The sequence below is a fragment of the Hemicordylus capensis genome, chromosome 7 (genome assembly GCF_027244095.1).
Source record: "Hemicordylus capensis ecotype Gifberg chromosome 7, rHemCap1.1.pri, whole genome shotgun sequence".
Lineage (NCBI taxonomy): Eukaryota > Metazoa > Chordata > Lepidosauria > Squamata > Cordylidae > Hemicordylus > Hemicordylus capensis.
The window spans coordinates 10,265,041-10,282,643 of NC_069663.1; the positions used below are offsets into that span (position 1 = coordinate 10,265,041).

Below are 17,603 nucleotides of genomic sequence, written 5' to 3' on the forward strand. Positions count from 1 at the left end.
ACCTCTTCTTGCAGTCCTCGCAGAGCTCGCTAGAAGTGTGAGGAGAGAAGAGGAGGAGGCAGGCAAACTTTCCTCCACTTCACCCCGTGCCACTTGCAGGGTTCAGTTTTGAACCTGGGGCAAGGCAGCATCTTATGTGCCACCTCAAGTGCTGCAATACCTTGGGCCACCCCTGTCAGAATTCCTATTCCAATCCTCCTGTCTCCATGAAATCTTTGGCTCAACCTTGCAAGTCCTTGTTCCTCGTTCAAAAAAACCCTAAAGCAGGTGTTCCCAACCTGTTGCTGAACTACAACTCCCACCATCCCTAGCTACAATTTATTGTGGCTGGGGATGCTGGGAGTTGTAGTTCAGCAACATCTGGAGGGCCACAGGTGAGGAACCAGCGGAGCCAGCATGGTGTAGTGGCTAGAGTGCTGGACTAGGACCGGGGAGACCCGAGTTCAAATCCCCATTCAGCCATGAAACTAGCTGGGTGACTCTGGGCCAGTCACTTCTCTCTCAGCCTAAACTACTTCACAGGGTTGTTGTGAGGAGAAACCTAAGTATGTAGTACCCCGTTCTGGGCTCCTTGGAGGAAGAGCGGGATATAAAATGTAAAAAATAAAAATAAAAAATTACAAAAAATAAAAACCACTGCCCTAAAATACACACAGTTGCATTTGCTGCCATTCATCCCTTTTTACCCTTGCCTCTCTAGATCCCTCCTCTCTTTCTTGTCTTTCCATTGCTAAAGTTTAGTTTGTAAGCGCCTTGGGGGCATGCACCTGTCTTTTGATCCTTACATGCTTTGTAAAGTATCAAGTACGTTTTCCACACTGTACGATATGTAACCCCCACTGAATAATCTGCTGACTTAATAGAGAAACCAAGCTCTGAATTTTGCTGCAAGACAGGTGAGGAGCAAGAAAGGCTGTTTTGTGGGGGAAGACACTGGAGAGAAAGTAAAAGCAACACCGGAAGAAAAAGCAATTAAAAAGGGCAAAGCCTTGCCCGCTCTGAGCCAGCCAATCAGATTTGCAGCACTGACTGGAAGAGAAGGAAGGGAGAAGCAGGCCTATATGCCCAGGGAATTATTTCAGTCAGGGGGCATTAGTTGCCACCTCCCTCCTCCAGGACCATTTTCAGAGAGCAGCAGTGGAGGTACCTGTGAAGAGCATGGGCGCGAGCATTTAGCTTCAATGAGCGCTCTGCTGCTTCTACCTTCACAGGTACTCTATTATAATATTAAAGGTAAAGTGTGCCCTCGAGTCGATTTTGACTCTTGGCACCCACAGAGTCCTGTGGTTTTCTTTTGGTAGAATACAGGAGGGGTTTACCATTGCCTCCTCCCGCGCAGTCTGAGATGATGCCTTGCAGCATCTTCCTATATCGCTGCTGCCCGATATAGGAGTTTCCCATACTCTGGGGAACATATCAGCGGGGATTCGAACCAGCAACCTCTGGCTCGCTAGTCAAGTCAGCTGCGTCAATAATATTAGAGACTTCTAAAAACACAATTATTCTTGAGAGGTGTATGATTAAGTTAAATTATCAAGGGGCCTGTTGGCCCAGGTCTTTTATGTATGAATCAGCATGCCTGATTTCAGTCTAGGAGTTACCAGTAGCGCCCTAATGTCTGCCCTGGGATATCTCAGGGACAACTGGCACAATCTGGACTACAATCTGGACCAGCAAATGGAAGTATTTTTTCACACAACGCATAATCAACTTGTGGAATTCTCTGCCACAAGATGTGGTGACAGCCAACGGCCTGGATGGCTTTAAGAGGGGTTTGGATAACTTCATGGAGGAGAGGTCTATCAATGGCTACTAGTCGGAGGGCCGCCTCCAGCCTCAAAGGCAGGATGCCTCTGAGTACCAGTTGCAGGGGAGTAACAGCAGGAGGGAGGGCATGCCCTCAACTTCTGCCTGTAGGCTTCCAGTGGCATCTGGTGGGCCTGTGTGTGAAACAGGATGCTGGACTAGATGGGCCTTGGGCCTGATCCAGCAGGCCTTTTCTTATGTTCTTATGCAAGTGATTCCAAGTGGCGTCACCAGCTAGGCTGCTTATTCCAGGCTTTATTGTGGGAAGTGAACATGGTATCAGACTTCCTCTTTTCACCACCCTGCAACTGCAGAAATAGCGAAGAGGAAGTTGTGGTTGTGTCTGCTGAAAAGCTCAAGTTTGTTTTTCATGTAACTGCACATCTGGAGACAACTGAAGGAGGAGAGCTGGTCTTGTGGTGACAAGCATGAATTGTCCCCTTTGCTAAGCAAGGCCCGTCTTGGTTTGTTTGTTTATTATATTTCTATACCGCCTGATATAGGCGTCTCTAGGCAGTATACAGAGTTAAAACAAATGTAAAACAGAATAAACAGTTAAAATTCACAAGACAGATTTAAAAAAATCTCACAAGATAAAAACACATTCAATAGTCTAAAATTAATTTCCATTAAAAGCCTGAGAAAACAGGGGCATCTTGAGGGACTTCCTAAACAAAACAAAGAAGGAGATGCTCTTATTTCAACAGGGAGCATATTCCAAAGCCCTGGGGCAGCCACAGAGAAGGCCCAGTCCCGAGTTGCCACCAAACGGGTTGGTGGAAACCATAACCAGACCTCTCCAGTTGATCTTAATAGGCGACAGGGTTCGTGACAAAGAAGGCGCTCTCTCGAGTACCCTGGACCCAAGCCGCTGAGGGTTTTATGGGTAATAACCAGCATTTGGATGGGAGACAACATGTGAGCACTTGGGGCTGAGGCTGAATCTCAGTATAAGAGTATTTGCTTCATGCAGAAGGCCTAGGAGAGGAGAGCTGGTCTTGTGGTAGCAAGCATGACTTGTCCCCTTAGCTAAGCAGGGTCTGCCCTGGTTGCATCTGAATGGGAGACTTGATGTGTGAGCACTGCAAGATATTCCCCTCAAGGGATGAAGCCGCTCTGGGAAGAGCAGAAAGTCCCAAGTTCCCTCCCTGGCAGCATCTCCAAGATAGGGCTGAGAGAGATTCCTGCCTGCAACCTTGGAGAAGCCGCTGCCAGTCTGTGAAGACAATACTGAGCTAGATGGACCAAGGGTCTGACTCAGTATATGGCAGCTTCCTATGTTCCTATGTCCCAGTTCAATCTCTGGCATCTCCAGATAGGACTGGGTGAGACTCCCGCATGAAATCTTGGAAAGCCACTGCCAGTCAGTGCAGACAATACTGAGCTTGATGGACCAATGGTCTTTGGTATGCAGCAGCTTCCTACATTCCTATATACATATCCCAGGGAGTCTTTTTATATACACCCCTAGCCTAAGGGGATTCAGTCTCTTACCTGTGTTCAAGTGCCATCACCAGAAACCCACGTGAAGCCATTTCCACACAGATGGCAGAGTAGACCGTTCTAAAAAAAAATGAAGGGCAAAGATCACAGTAAAACTAATGGAATACTCCTATGATTCCGTAGGATGTTTCCTTGAATGCAAGAAAATTTCTCAGAATCTACTAGGTCAGGGGTTCTCAACCTTGGTTCTCCAGACTGAGAACTGGCCCCTGCTAACAGAGCAAAGAGACACCTTTTAAAGTGGCGATTCTCTTAAATTTAGCAGGGGGAGAGCAACTGGCCCTATCCAACCCCAGTTGGATAGCATCCCTCCAATGGCTGTTGCTGGTGTCTACCTTATGTTTCTTTGTATACTGTGAGCCCTTTGGGGACAGGGGGCCATCCTCTTGTTGTATTATTTATTTTTCTATGCAAACCGCTTTGAGAACGTTGGTTGAAGAGCAGCATATAAATATTTGTTGTAGTAGTAGATATTGATGGACTACAAATCCTATCATCCCTAGCCACAATGGCCTTCTGTCCCCAGGGCTGTTGAACAACAAATGACCTTCAGCCACTGTGGCTGAGGATGATGGGGAATTGTAGTCCAACATCATCTGGACACCCAAGTTTGGTCTAGATCAGAACTGCACAACTTTGGCTCTCCTGCAGATGTTGGAGTACAACTCCTACAATCCCCAACTACTGGCCTCTGTGGGTAGAGATGACGGGAGTTGTAGTCCAAAGACAGCTGGAGGGCCGACACTGTGCAGCCCTGGTCTACATCAATCTGCTCTTATCTAGGTCAATCCCTAGTACTAATCCACTCAATAGCCCTGTCAAAGTGTTTGGATTTTCCGACCCCCAGTCTTGGGTAACAGAATGGGCAAGACCCTTTTCTGTTTGAGGTACTGGAGAGCTGTTACAATCAGAATAGAAGGTGCTGTGACCGAAGAGCCGGCCAAATATATGACAGCTTCAAATGAGAAAGCTGGGGATTACCAACAGAGAACCGAGAGGAGAGCTGGTCTTGTGGTAGCAAGCATGACTTGTCCCCTAAGCTAAGCAGGGTTTGTCCTGGTTGCATCTGAATGGGAGACTTGATGTGTGAGCACTGGAAGATATTCCTCCCAGGGGATGAAGCCGCTCTGGGAAGAGCAGGAGGTTCCAAGTTCCCTCCCTGGCATCTCCAAGATAGGGCTGAGAGAGATTCCTGCCTGCAACCTTGGAGAAGCTGCTGCCAGTCTGTGTAGACCAGGGGTTCTCAATGTTGGGTCCCCAGATGTTATTGGACTTCAACTCCCATAATCCCCAACCAAAGACCACTGGGGCTGGGGATTATGGGAGTTGAAGTCCAATAACATCTGGGGACCCAACATTGAAAATCCCTGGTGTAGACAATACTGAGCTAGATAGACCAATGGTCTGACTCAGTATATGGCAGCTTCCGATGTTCCTAACCCCACTGAGAAGAAAATCAGAATTCCCAGGTTTCTTGAGGGACCTTGTTAATTGAAAACCTGCTTATATCAGAAGGAGGGATACTTTCATTTTCGGGGGTGGGTGGGTTTAAGAACAGTTACCCACAGCACTAAAAAGCAACCACCCAACACTGGGATGTTTACCAATTACCATCACTGACAGCTCACCTTTCTACAACAGAAAAGTACTAAGTGATGGTCCAGCATCTAGTCTAATCCAAGATGTGCTGGAGCCGGCGTGGGACTAATCCACTCTAGCCGATCTTCATCCCCTGGCACTTTCTAATGAGCTCACAAGGATTTGTGGGGGAGGGATGGGCGGCAGAGGGGATGTCTAACAGGATTTGGAATCTCCTGCCTCAAAGGCATCCATCAGAGCGGCCTTGAAACCAACCTACAGCAACCCTTCACCTGCTGGCGGCTTAGCGCCCTGCAATAAGCTCCGGGGCGGTGCTCATGCACAGCGATTCTGCCCACGAATGCCTGCTCCAGACAAGGAGCGAGGCAGGCCTTTTCAAAAGGGCACTTCAGAAATGCACCATGGCACCGTGAGTGTCGTTCACGTGCATAGTGTGCACTGCTGCCTGCGCCTTTTCCTTGACTGTGCACACGTACTTTGCTGCCTAGAGTCACATTTCATGACTCTAATCATCCATGAGCCAGGGCCACAGATTCTGGCCATGGGTACCATCTCAGGGGACAAATGCTCATAGGGTCCACCCACGAGAGATGGAAAACAGGCGACAGCCTGGTTGCATGTACGGCTTTCTGTGCATCGCCCCCTCTTCTTTATCCCTACCCCCAAACGATTAGGGTCGAATCCCTGATAACTGAGCAAAGAGGCATCTTTTAAAGTGGTGATTCTCTTATATTTAGCAGGGGGAGAGCAACTGACCATATCCGTCCCTCCAGTGGCCGTTGCTCATGAAGCTATTCATCACACACGCGAGCAAAACCGGGCTAAGGAAGCCTAGCCCAGTTTCGCCTGCACGTGTGTACCGCTGGGATTGGGCCCAATCCTGGCGGCACCTCAGCAGCAAACCCGCCTCTGGAGCCACCCTCTACAACGAGGTTAGGACTCGAGCGAATGCCCTCCTAAGCCCGTTTCTGTCATCATCTGCCAGCCGTGGCTGCTTGGCTCCCAAGCAGGACCCCAGCCAGCTACGGGGAGGGGAGGGGGATCTCCATAATGCATTGCACAGTGCATTATGGATGCTCAGGAGGGGGGGGGAACATCCCGGCACCCTGACCCCAACAAGCTACCAGCAGCAGCCAGTAATAATTCTGGGCAGGCACTCCACCGGCGGGAGCCCTCGATCGTCTGTGGGGAGGGAAGTTTTTTAAGCTAACCCTCTTGCCCTTTCTCACTGCTTGTGAGGAAGGGCTCAGTGTCTACCTTATGTTTCTTTTTAGATTATGAGCCCTTTGGAAACAGACCCTCTTATTTATGTATTTATTTTTCTATGTAAACCACTTTGTGAACTTCGGTTGAAGAGAGGGATATATTCATAACAGTAGTAGTAACACTGCAGTCGTTTTTGCACGGAGGTGAGGGTTAGAGTCAGGGTTAGGGTAATAATGAAGAAATTGTTGTACAGTCTCCATGGAGTAATTCTTGGAGGACATTCCTGCCAAACTGAGATCGAATCAATAAATAATAATAATCTTAACTTCTATTCTTCTGAAAACACTGCAAAAGTTCCACAGTAGTGTGTGTATTTTTTATTTAAAAGCGTTTAAAACACCAGTGCAAATTTGGTCACTGCAGGTCCAATAGAACAATACAAGCATGATAATATACTGAAAGCAATCACCTGTTTTGGAGACCTTGCAAAAAATAACAATGAGCAAAAAATAACAATGAGCAATGAGCCTTTTCTTCTAGGCTAAAAGACGCCTAGAAGCTTCTTTTAGGCTTCTAAAAGAAGCCTCCATGGAGTGGGAATAAATCCTCAGAACTGGGCATTTGGACAGCCCCATTGCAGAAGAGTGCGATATTCATTGGTGAAGACTCTGTAGCAGCCATGTAGTATATAGGAAGCGTCTTTGGTGGGGGAGGAGAAATGGGTACACCTGATCAAGATCTGGGTCCTAGAGGAGCCTGGATGAGGCCCTTCACATTTCTCATTGTTATCAGTCACTTTTTACATCATCCAACATTATGCAATCTTTGCAGGATTTGAACTGAACAACTGTTGTTTTGCAACATCACATTATGTGCGTCTTTGGCAACATCACATTTCTTTCGCAACATCACATTATTTGTGTCTGGTTGCACATTTCAAAGACCCTGGGGTGATGTCCATTTTAGGAGTACAAGACCAGAAGACTGTTCTCACAATTATTATTAGGGTAGGAGAAGCCACCTACTCTAGTGGTTTTTCCTCCTGCCTCCTTCTGAAGATGGGGACGGAATCTGGATAGGGCACCCAAGAACATAAAACAGTCCTGCTGGATTAGGACCAAAGCCCATCTAATCCAGCATCCTGTTTCCCACAGTGGCCCACCAGATGCCCACCCACACCTGCCCTACCCTCCTGGGGCTTGACAGATGATCAAGCTCCTCACCTCCAATCTTTTTATCCCAGGGAGGCAGTGGATGTCCTGAATCGGGGGCTGGAGGCTGTGATGGGTTGGATGTGGCCTAATAAACTGAGACTGAATCCGGACAAGATGGAGGTAATGATGGTCAGCAGGAGAGACAATTGGGATGAGGAGATCTTACGGGTTCTGGATGGGGTTGCACTCCCCTTGAAAGAGCAAGTACGCAGCTTGGGGATATTACTGGACCTGGCTCTGCTTTTGGAAGCTCAGGTGGAGGCGGTGGCCAGGGGTGCCTTTGCATGGTTTCGGCTAGTGCGCCAGCTGCGTCCCTTTCTCGAGAAGGCAGATCTGGCCAGTTACCCATGCCTTAGTCACGTCACGGCTGGATTACTGTAATGTGCTCTACGTGGGGCTGCCCTTGAAGAATATCCAGAAACTGCAGCTAGTGCAAAATGTGGCAGCTAGGGTTTTTGAAAGAGTTGCACTGGCTACCTGTTTGTTTCTGGGTTCAATTCAAGGTGCTGGTTTTGACCTTTAAAGCCCTTAATGGTTTGGGCCTGGGAGGGACTGCCTGCTCTCAAGGGTTGCTGCCCGCTTGACGAGGTCATCTGAGGGGGCTCTGCTCCGGGTGCCGACAATGAGGAAGGCTCGGCTGTCGTGCATGCGGGACAGGGCCTTCTCTGTTGCTGCCCCCAGACTCTAGAATGCTCTCCCAGTGGCTATTCGCTCCTCGGTCTCCATCACAGTTTTTAGAAAGCATGTTAAATCTTGGCTTTTTACCCAGGCTTTTATATGATTGTCTCTACTGCTGCTTCTTTGCATTTTGTGCAGTTTTTATGCTTGTATTTTAAATCTTTTTAGTCAGATTTGTTTTATATTTTAGCTTAATATTTCAATTGTGTCATTTTTATAGTCTTATTCTTAATTTTTGTGTAAACCGCCTTGGGATTGTTTTAATGAAAGGCGGTATACAGATTTAACAATAAATAAATAAATAAAAATAAATTATTGCCCTATTATTAGGATAGGAGGCTTCTCGAGTCCTCAGAGACGAGAAACATTTTGAATGCTTCTTGAAAGACATGCCAAGGAAATACTCATCAGGACACGGAGATCAGACCATGATAATGGGTACTTTCCATGCAAACCCAAGTTCTACACTAAGAAACAGCCATTTCTATAACTTGAACAACTTATTTCTGTTTTTCAGCATTGGCTGCGAACTCCAGGCACTTTCCAGATTACAGGCTACAACTGCCGAAAAATGCTTTGGCCTGGCCGGATCGAATTGGCAATATAATGAAAGGGTATTATGCGAAGCCACCAGCAGCAGTCTTTTCTAGATTGTGCAAAACTCCCCACATCGGGAAAATACAGCTATTTGTTTACAACGTTGTAGGACTGTAATGCAGCAATAAAATCCGAAAGAAGGCATCGGAAATGTGAATGGCACCTTGCTGACAGCACAGGGACGGCAATGTCGATACACAATACAGAAGCACACTTAACAGACCCATAGTGACACTGTTGTAGTGTCCAATCTAGAAAGCACCCAGCAGGCCTTCTCAAATGTCCTTCGCACAGAAAAGGGAAAGCTTCATTATATGCAGCCACATCTGAAATTTCTACAAAATCAGAGACATTTGGGAACCAGGGCAGAACTCTTACCGAAAAGCTCCTAGTCCATGGGAGAATATGATCAGGGGGTACTTGCTGGAACTTGTTTTGAAAGGTGCATCCCAGTTCACGGGGATTCTACATGACCCTGCAGACATAAAATGGCATGTGAGTAAGATGAGAACAGCTGCTGGAGGGTTAATGCTTTAGCACTCAATTATTATGGGATAGCTACAGTATCCAAGTAATTGCCTGCTCTCTTCTTTGTTCCTGGGGGCTTCTTAAAGTTCAGGATCATAGACATGGAGTTTTGCATTCCCTGTGCAGTTCATACTGCAGGCAATGGAATTTGGGGCACAGTTTTGTCACTGTAAGCTCCGAGTCCTTAGGGTAGCTGTTCTCAAACCTGGGTCCCCAGTTGCTGCTGGTCTTCAACTCCCATAATCCCCCCACCCACAACGGCCACTGTGGCTGGAGATCATGGGAGCTGAAGTCCAACAACATCTGGGGACCCATGTTTGAGAACCTCTGCCTTCTTAGGGTTCTAGATAAAGGCAGAAACAGCGGTGGGGACAGGGAATCCGTGTCCTTGAAAACCCCTGCAGCCACCTTACCAAACGACACGCTGAGCAAGGGGGCACACCATTTCCTGTTCATGTTCATGTAGTCAGCTAGTCCATAATAGTATTCGTAGCGGGGGATCCAGAAGGGCTTCTCTGGGTTATTCTGTGGAATGCAGGGATAGAACAATCTGAAGAAGAGACCCTGAGGAAGAGAAAAGTAGAATGCATCATAAACGGAAGTTCATGGCATGTATAATCCATGCTCTGACCATCTTCAAAGAAAGCTATGCTGCTTGCACCTGACAGTAAAAGAGAAATAATGGCTAAAGTAAGGAGGAGAAGCGGTCTTGTGTATGTATTATTCCATACAGAAAGTGTCGGTTATGGCACTGGCACACAGGAACACAGGAAGCTGCCGTATACTGAGTCAGACTATTGGTCTATCTAGCTCAGTATTGTCTACCCAGACTGGGAGCAAGTCTCCAAGGTTGCAGGCAGGAATCTCTCTCAGCCCTATCTTGGAGAAGCCAGGGAGGGAACTTGGAACCTTCTGCTCTTCCCAGAGCAGCTCCATCCCCTGAGGGGAATATCTTCCAGTGCTCACACATCAAGTCTCCCATTCATATGCAACCAGGGTGGACCCTCCTTAGCTAAGGGGACAAGTCATGCTTGCTACCACAAGACCAGCTCTCCTCACTACTCCTACTCCTACTACTCCTTTAGTAGTAATTATGTTTATTGGTTATTACCATTTAAAGCCCTACATACAGGGTTCTCAAACTTGGTCTGCAGCAACTTGGTCTCCAAGATTGGGCTGAGAGAGATTCCTGCCTGCAATTTTGGAGAAGCCGCTGCCAGTCTGTGAAGACAATATTGTGCAAGATGGACCTATGGTCTGACTCAGTATATGGCAGCTTCCTATGTCCCTATGTTCGTAAAGAGACAGGAGTGGGCAAAGCGTCTTTTTTTCTAGCCAACTAACAATTCTGTCTGGATTGCAGAATGATTAATCATTTGCAATCTCTGCCCCCACCAGCCAGAACCTCAGCTGGTCTTCTGAGTGATGCAAGTTCAGCAGGACAGATTGTTTCAGATGCACATTCATGAAACCACATCCTCTTTACCCTGGAGTAAGTAATCTAGAGTAACTGCCACACTGCTACCCATTTTATTTTCACAATTGCACTCTCAAGTCTACAAAATACTCTTACTATGGAGTAACTCCAACTGTACTCATCAGGGCTGAGTGAACCTGAGTAAACATGCTTAGGATCGAAATTACTCTAACCCAGGGGTAGAGGGATGCTGTTGGACTACAATTCCCATCCTTCCTCACCACAATGGCTGGGGGATGCTGGGTGTTGTTATTATTAAGAATATTTATATACCGCTTTCCACCAAAAAAAGTCCTCAAAGCGGTTTATATAGAAAAAAGGAACAAGATGTTCCCTTGTTCCCAAAGGACTCACAATGGAAAAAATAAACACAAGGCCAGCAACAACCACTGGAGGTACGGTGTGCTGAGGTTGGATAGGGACAGTGACTCTCTCCCCACTAAATATAGGAGTCCCCACTTTAAGGTGCCTCTTTTGCCCAGTTAGCAGGGGCAAAGTTGGGGACCCAAGTGTGAAAACCGCACCTCAAACACTTTTTATCCATAGAACATTCTCTAATTTACCAAAGCACATCACATTCATGATTTTAGGAATTCTTAAGACAACTCTGCACAGTGCCATATTTACCTGAATAGAAGGCGACTTAAAAGACAGGCTAAATACAGGTTAGCCCAAAGAAAGAGGAATCTGAATCTAAAATGACACGCCTGCCCCTAATATTTAACAGGCAAGAAGTGGGGGAAACTCTCATCTTAGATTTGGATAAATACGGCAAGTTATTCCCAAACTGTGGGGGTGGGGGTGCACTTGAATATGAGAGGTGCTATTTTATCCAGGCCACCTGTTGGGCCATTCAGACGTCATGCAGAACCATAGCTAAATCTTAGTTCCATGCAATGTTTCCGAACCTTCCCAGCTTTGATCATCGGCATATTGGAAGAATTCTACCTTCTACTGCAGTTAGAAACAAACCAAGATTGGTCGTGACATCTGAACCGACTGATCTCGGTTTATTTTAATCAACTTCCTTGAAATAAACTGGAATCTGAATCCAAGGTTTGAAGTGACTGTCATGAAAGTCACTTTCATGACTTTATGGTTGATTTACTTGAAGCAATTTGGATAGAATAAACCAAAATCGGTAGGTTCAGACATCACAAGTAGTACTGGTTTGTTTCCCAACCACATTTCGATGCAGAATTGGGTTGAGAGCCCTTTTTGTTGAGAAGCAGTATATAAACATGCTTAATAACTAATGCTTAATAACTAAAAACATTCTTTAAACCCATCTGTGGGCAAGGGAGCAATCAAGGAGTGCTTGTTTCTGAGGCTTGGAGATGCTGTGCAGAACAGTGTTGCCTCTAGCAGGGATTCCCAGATGATGTTTACTATAATTCCCAGCATCCCCAGGTGCAATGGCCTTTGGCTGGGGATTCTGGGAGTTGTAGTCAGAAACACCCCAGGATTCTGGGAGTTGTTGTCAGAAACATCTGGGAATTCCTGATAGAGGAAACACTGGTACAGAACCAAGACTTAATTGTGGCTCCACAGGATATCTAAATTGGCCCGCTGAGTGCATGGCAGAGGTTAAATCTGTAGTGGGGATCTAGTTTATTCTCTTAGCTATGGCATCACTTGTTGGACTACATTGTTGGACTCTTAGCTATGATATTCTATTGAGAAACTAATGAGGAAAGGGGAAACACTTGTACATTGTCACAAGTCGCTCCTTAAATGCATCACAAGTCACTCCTCAAATGCTGTGAGATCAGCAGGATGGGTGTGAGTGCTGTCTGGGCATCAGCAAGAACACTTCATGCTGACTGTCTATCCCCAAACCTGCTGACTTGCTCATTAGCTAAGTTGTCAGCAAAATGACAATCCTGAGCTCACATGCTGTGAATCCAGTGGGGCCTCCTTCTGAGCAAGCGTGCACAGGTCCCAGCTGAAATCCTGCACACCCAATGGGTTCTCAGAAGTGGGTCCCCAGATGTGGCTGGACTAGAACTCCCATCACCCAGTCCCTAGGCCAGGGCTGCTCCACTTTGGCCCTCCTGCAGTTGCTGGCCTACAACACCCATAATCCCTGGCTGTTGGCCACAGTGGACGGGGATTATGGGAGTTGTAGTCCAAAAACAGCTGGGAGGGGGGCTAAGTTGAGCAGGCCTGCACCTGGGCCCACAGCCCCCCTTTTGGGAATTAAACTCAGTTATACAACCCCAAGAATAATTACATATGGGTTTTTTTTAAAGTCTCTAATATTATAATTCAAGAAATACGCCGCAGACTAGCACTTGGTAGGGTTGCAATGAAAGCATTGCAAAGGATATTTAGATGCTGTGACGTGTCTATACCTACAAAGATTAGAATCGTTCGGACAGTGGTTTTTCCCGTGACACTCTATGGATTCAAAAGCTGGACTTTGAAGAAGCAAGATAGAAAAAGCATTGACGCTTTTGAACTTTGGTGCTGGAGAAGACTTTTGAGGATACCATGGACAGCCAGGAAAACCAAGAAATGGATCATAGAACAAATCAAATCAATCCAGAATTTCCACTCGAGGCACAAATGACCAGGCTCAAACTACCATACTTCGGGCACATTATGCGAAAACCCAGCTCCCTTGAGAAGTCCATCATGCTGGGGAAAGTTGAAGGAAAGAGAAGAAGAGGACGACCAGCAGCAAGGTGGATGGACTCAATTACAACAGCAATGAAGGCACCACTGAGAGACCTGAAAGGCCGAGTTGAAGGCAGATCATCCTGGAGAGATTCTATTTATGTGGTCGCTAAGTGTCGACACCGACTTGATGGCACTTAATCAATCAATCAATATTATAACACAGCAGTTATGAGGCTGGAGGTAGCAGAGAGCGAGGGGAGGTCAGGAGCTCTGTCCCCGCTCTTGGCAGGTGCTTCCACTGCTGCGCTTCCTTTCTGGAAGAGGTCATGGAGGAGGGAGGTGACGGATGAGACGTGGGGCCCTGAGCAATTCATCAGGGGCACCATATACCCCACCAGGTATGGGCCATTCCCTAATGACGCCCCTGCCAGACACAATGGGAGTTGTAGTCCAAGAGCACCTGGGGACCCACGTTTGAGCACCCCCTGGTACAGAAAGAACTACCAGTACAGAAGGATTGTACAAAAACCCCAGTACAGGAGAAACTACCGAGAAGTAAATATGCAAAGAACCAGTGGTTAGACCTGAGGTTCAACTATGTGATCTGCAGAAGTGTTGCAAGGTTGGAGTGGGCCCTGGGCCAAAAGGTAAATAAAGGTGGGCCCTTGCCCCCCACCCCCACCCCCACCCCAGGCTTCTTCAGAGAGGTGCAAGGGGGGAAAAGCAAAGAGCAAGCTGTCACCCAGCTGCCAGCGCTCCCCACAGGGATCCAGGGACATTTGTCCCCTCCTGCTTGCAGCTAAGACCATTCAAAGCATCATAGTAGGTGGGTGACCAGCCAGAGTCAGTCTGTCCATCTGTCTCTCTCTCGGCCCTTTTAAAATTAAGTTCAACATCCGTACGACGAGTGTACAATATACACAGGTACAGTCATTCACATGTCATGCTGAACACAGGTACAGAAGTACACTTCCTATCTGTACCATGCATTTGAAGGGCCTGTGTCCAGGCAGATTTTTAAAATGAACACAGGTACAGTCATTCACACAAACATGTGTATGAGTGCACAGACATCTCTCGCACAACGTAATGTCTGAATTGGGCTCTCTCTCTCTCTCTCTCTCTCTCTCTCTCTCTCTCTCTCTCTCTCTCTCATTTACATCACAGGATTTTTGCAAGGGCAAGTGAAAAGATGAAGTACGTGAGCCCTGGGCTTTTTGGAGGAAGGATAAAAAGGGAACAAAGTTCAATACTTCTTTGCATTTAAAATCCCGTATTGGAAAGCTGCAGGGCGTGTATGTGGTTTGAAGCAGGGAAGCAGGAGGCGGGGAAAGGATCAAGCACTCCTGTCCTCCCCACCCGAGAAAGCAGAACAGTGTCAACTGCCCCCACCAGTGTTCCCTCTAAGGCGTACGCACATGCGCGCACTCACACGTTTTTTGATGTCCGCTCAGTTCATTTTAGATCTCGCTCAGGTTGAATCAGGAAGGCCCCATTCTGAATGTGTGTGTGCACACACTGCCTTGATACTGCTGCCCAGAACCAAACTCATTCAGCACACAGATGAGAAAAATTAGAGAGAACACTGGCCCTCACAAAAAGCAGTTTTTCCTCACTGAAAGGGGCTGCTGCATCACCCTGATCTGTTGCTCAGGCTAGCCCTACAGTTCCTTTTTAACAGTGCATTTGCATACATCAGGGGTTCTCAGATTTGGGTCCCCAGATGTGGTTGGACTACAGGTCCCATCATTCCCACCCGCAATGGCCATTATGGCTGGGAATGATGGGAGCTGTAGTCCAGCCACATTTGGGGACCCAAAACTGAGAAGCCCTGTACATATTGCTTCTATTCAGTGGGAATAATAAGTTATAATTATTCTTTTGCCATTTATTTTTGCACACCAGCATATTCAAAGTGCTCCAGTTACATTGTCTCAGCTGTATTCCCAACAACCCTGCAAGCTAGGCTGGGACTATTATCCCATACAGAGAGTGTCGGTTATGGAACAGACAATACAGATCAGGAATTTCCTGGTTCCCATCTCAGCCTCTAAAAGGTAAAGTTGCGCCATCGAGTCGGTGTTGATTCCTGGTGACCACAGAGCCCCTGTGGTTGCCTTTGGTAGAATACAGGAGGGGTTTACCATTGCCATCTCCTGCACAGTCTGAGATGATGCCTTTCAGCATCTTCCTATATTGCTGCTGCCCGATATAGGAGTTTCTCATATTCTGGGAAACACACCAGCGGGGATTCAAACCAACAGCCTCCTGCTCTCTAGGCAGGTTGCTTCCCCGCTATTTATTTAATTTATATACCACCCCCAAACTTACGTCTCTGGGTGGCTTACAATAAAACAGTAAAAATCAAAACACCAAAACATTAACACAATTTAAGCTTTAACGCAGTGTCAAAAGCTTTAAAGTCTAACCATGTAAGCCATGAGCTCTCAAACCAGGTGGACAAGAAAAGGGGAGCAAAGGTCGGTATCATTTTTGAACCCCACCAGCATTTTGCATTCTGCTTTCCCACTTGTTTGTTCATCTTCTTCTTCCTCCTCCAACTTCTACAAAACTTGCATTATGGCAGCAGAACTTCCGCCCACCCTTCCGATACGAGTCGTGGCTACCGCCGTACCTTTTGGGACTGGCCCACCATCACATCCGTGCAGCCCACGGCGTAGGACCCCTTCCCTTGGGGCAGATCCAAGGACTGGGTGACCCCCATGCTCGCTTCTTCGGCTTCAGCGGGGAGCCTAAACTGGACGGGAAACGCCGCTGCGAAGAAGAGCCTGGATGATGACCTGGAAAGACCGAAGTCTCGGCGATACTTCCGCCCGCATCGGTTTGCGCAAGCCGGGGGCTCGGGCTCCCACGGGCCAATGGCTGTGATCTTCGCTTCTGGGTTGTGGGAGGAGCTTGGAGAAGGGAAAAAAGCAAAAGTTTCCCCAAACTTCTGAACAATCTTGTCAGCTGTAACCAAGCAACGCCTGTCTGCATTGGATTTTGCCGTGGAGGGGCGCTTCTTTCAAAAGAGAGTTTTGGTTCTTTCCTTGCGTTAATTCTTTCCTTCCTCCTGTGCTGACTAATGAGCGGCATATCCTTGTTTTTCTGACACTCAGCTTACAGCTTCTCTGAGGCAGCAGGCAAGCAGAAGAGGCATAAGTATCGCTTTGCATTCTGTGTTCAACAGTGGCCGGACAGATTCATGTATCAGGGGTTCTAAAACGTGGGTTCGAATCGCAGATGATGTTGGACTACAACTCCCATCATCACGGAGGACTCGACCATTGTGGCTGTGGATGGTGGGAGTTGTAGTCCAACATCTCCTGGGAACCCACGTTTGAGAACCCCGATTTAGGTATATAAAATATGTGTTTACCCTGCCTTTTAGTTCAGTCTTTTAATGCTGCTTACACAATCATTATTATTTAATTTAAAAAATAAATTAAAATGACAATATGACCTAATTAAGGATTGCATTGGACATAGACTGGATGTCCCTGATTGTATATGGAATTTTACTGTATTTGTGTGTGCTTAACGGCCCAGAACCAGTCACCTCAAGAGGCGCAGCAGGGAAATGCTTGACTAACAAGCAGACTCCTGGACGCCAGGAGTCAAAATCCACTTGATGGCACACTTTATCTTTAACCGCCCAGAGACGCAAGTTTTGGGTGGTATAAAAATATTTTAAATAAAATAAATAAATAATCATGCAACTGGTCAGAGATGGAAATTACGATGATGATGTTATTATATAAAAAGTAAAGCAGCCTACAGCAAAACCATCAATCCAACTAGTTTTCATCACTCATGACAATTATACAGATTATAAATTCACAGTTAAGACCTCTTATGTATATATTACATCCAACCAGAACTATATGGTAATACATTCTAACATGAAACCCAGTACAGAGAGGGAAAACTATGTATTTATCATATTTATATAGCGCCTGATATATCTATCATTAATATTATATACACACATTTTGTACACACCTATATATTGGAGATACATTTAATATCTAGTTTATATCTAATAAAACAACCATTGTCTAATGTTTTATCATTTGAATATGAAATAAAGAGAAAAGCAGTTTAGAAAATTTAAAATAACCATAACCCAGCAAAAAACAGCTATAAACACACACAAAAACCGGTAAAGGAGGTCAATTATGTTTATTACATTTTTATCCTCACAACACTCCTGAAAAGTAGGTTAGACTGAATGAACATAGGAAACTGCCTTCTACCGAGTCAGACCATTGCTTCATCTAGCTTAGTATTGTCAACCCTGACTGGCAGCAGCTTTCCAAGGTTGCAGAGAGGAGTCTTTCCCAGCCCCACATGGAAATACCAGGGAGGGAACT

The 17,603-nt window shown here is 46.5% G+C and overlaps 1 protein-coding gene across 2 annotated transcripts in view; it reads right to left on the minus strand.

Moving 5' to 3' along the window:
* The window catches only part of PAFAH2 (platelet activating factor acetylhydrolase 2), a 28,869-nt gene extending 12,802 nt beyond the window's left edge, over positions 1–16,067 (minus strand). The window contains exons 1-4 of one of the 2 annotated variants that reach the window (XM_053266691.1): positions 15,866–16,067; positions 9,545–9,695; positions 8,982–9,078; positions 3,301–3,369 (exon numbers count right to left, since the gene is read on the minus strand). In XM_053266691.1, the coding sequence (XP_053122666.1) occupies positions 3,301–3,369; positions 8,982–9,078; positions 9,545–9,695; positions 15,866–15,955 (407 nt within the window). In that variant the 5' untranslated portion in view covers positions 15,956–16,067. Of the gene's footprint in view, positions 1–3,300; positions 3,370–8,981; positions 9,079–9,544; positions 9,696–15,659; positions 15,790–15,865 lie in introns of those variants that run through there. The other variant, XM_053266692.1, reaches the window with a different exon arrangement.
* Between the last annotated feature and the right edge of the window lie 1,536 nt (positions 16,068–17,603).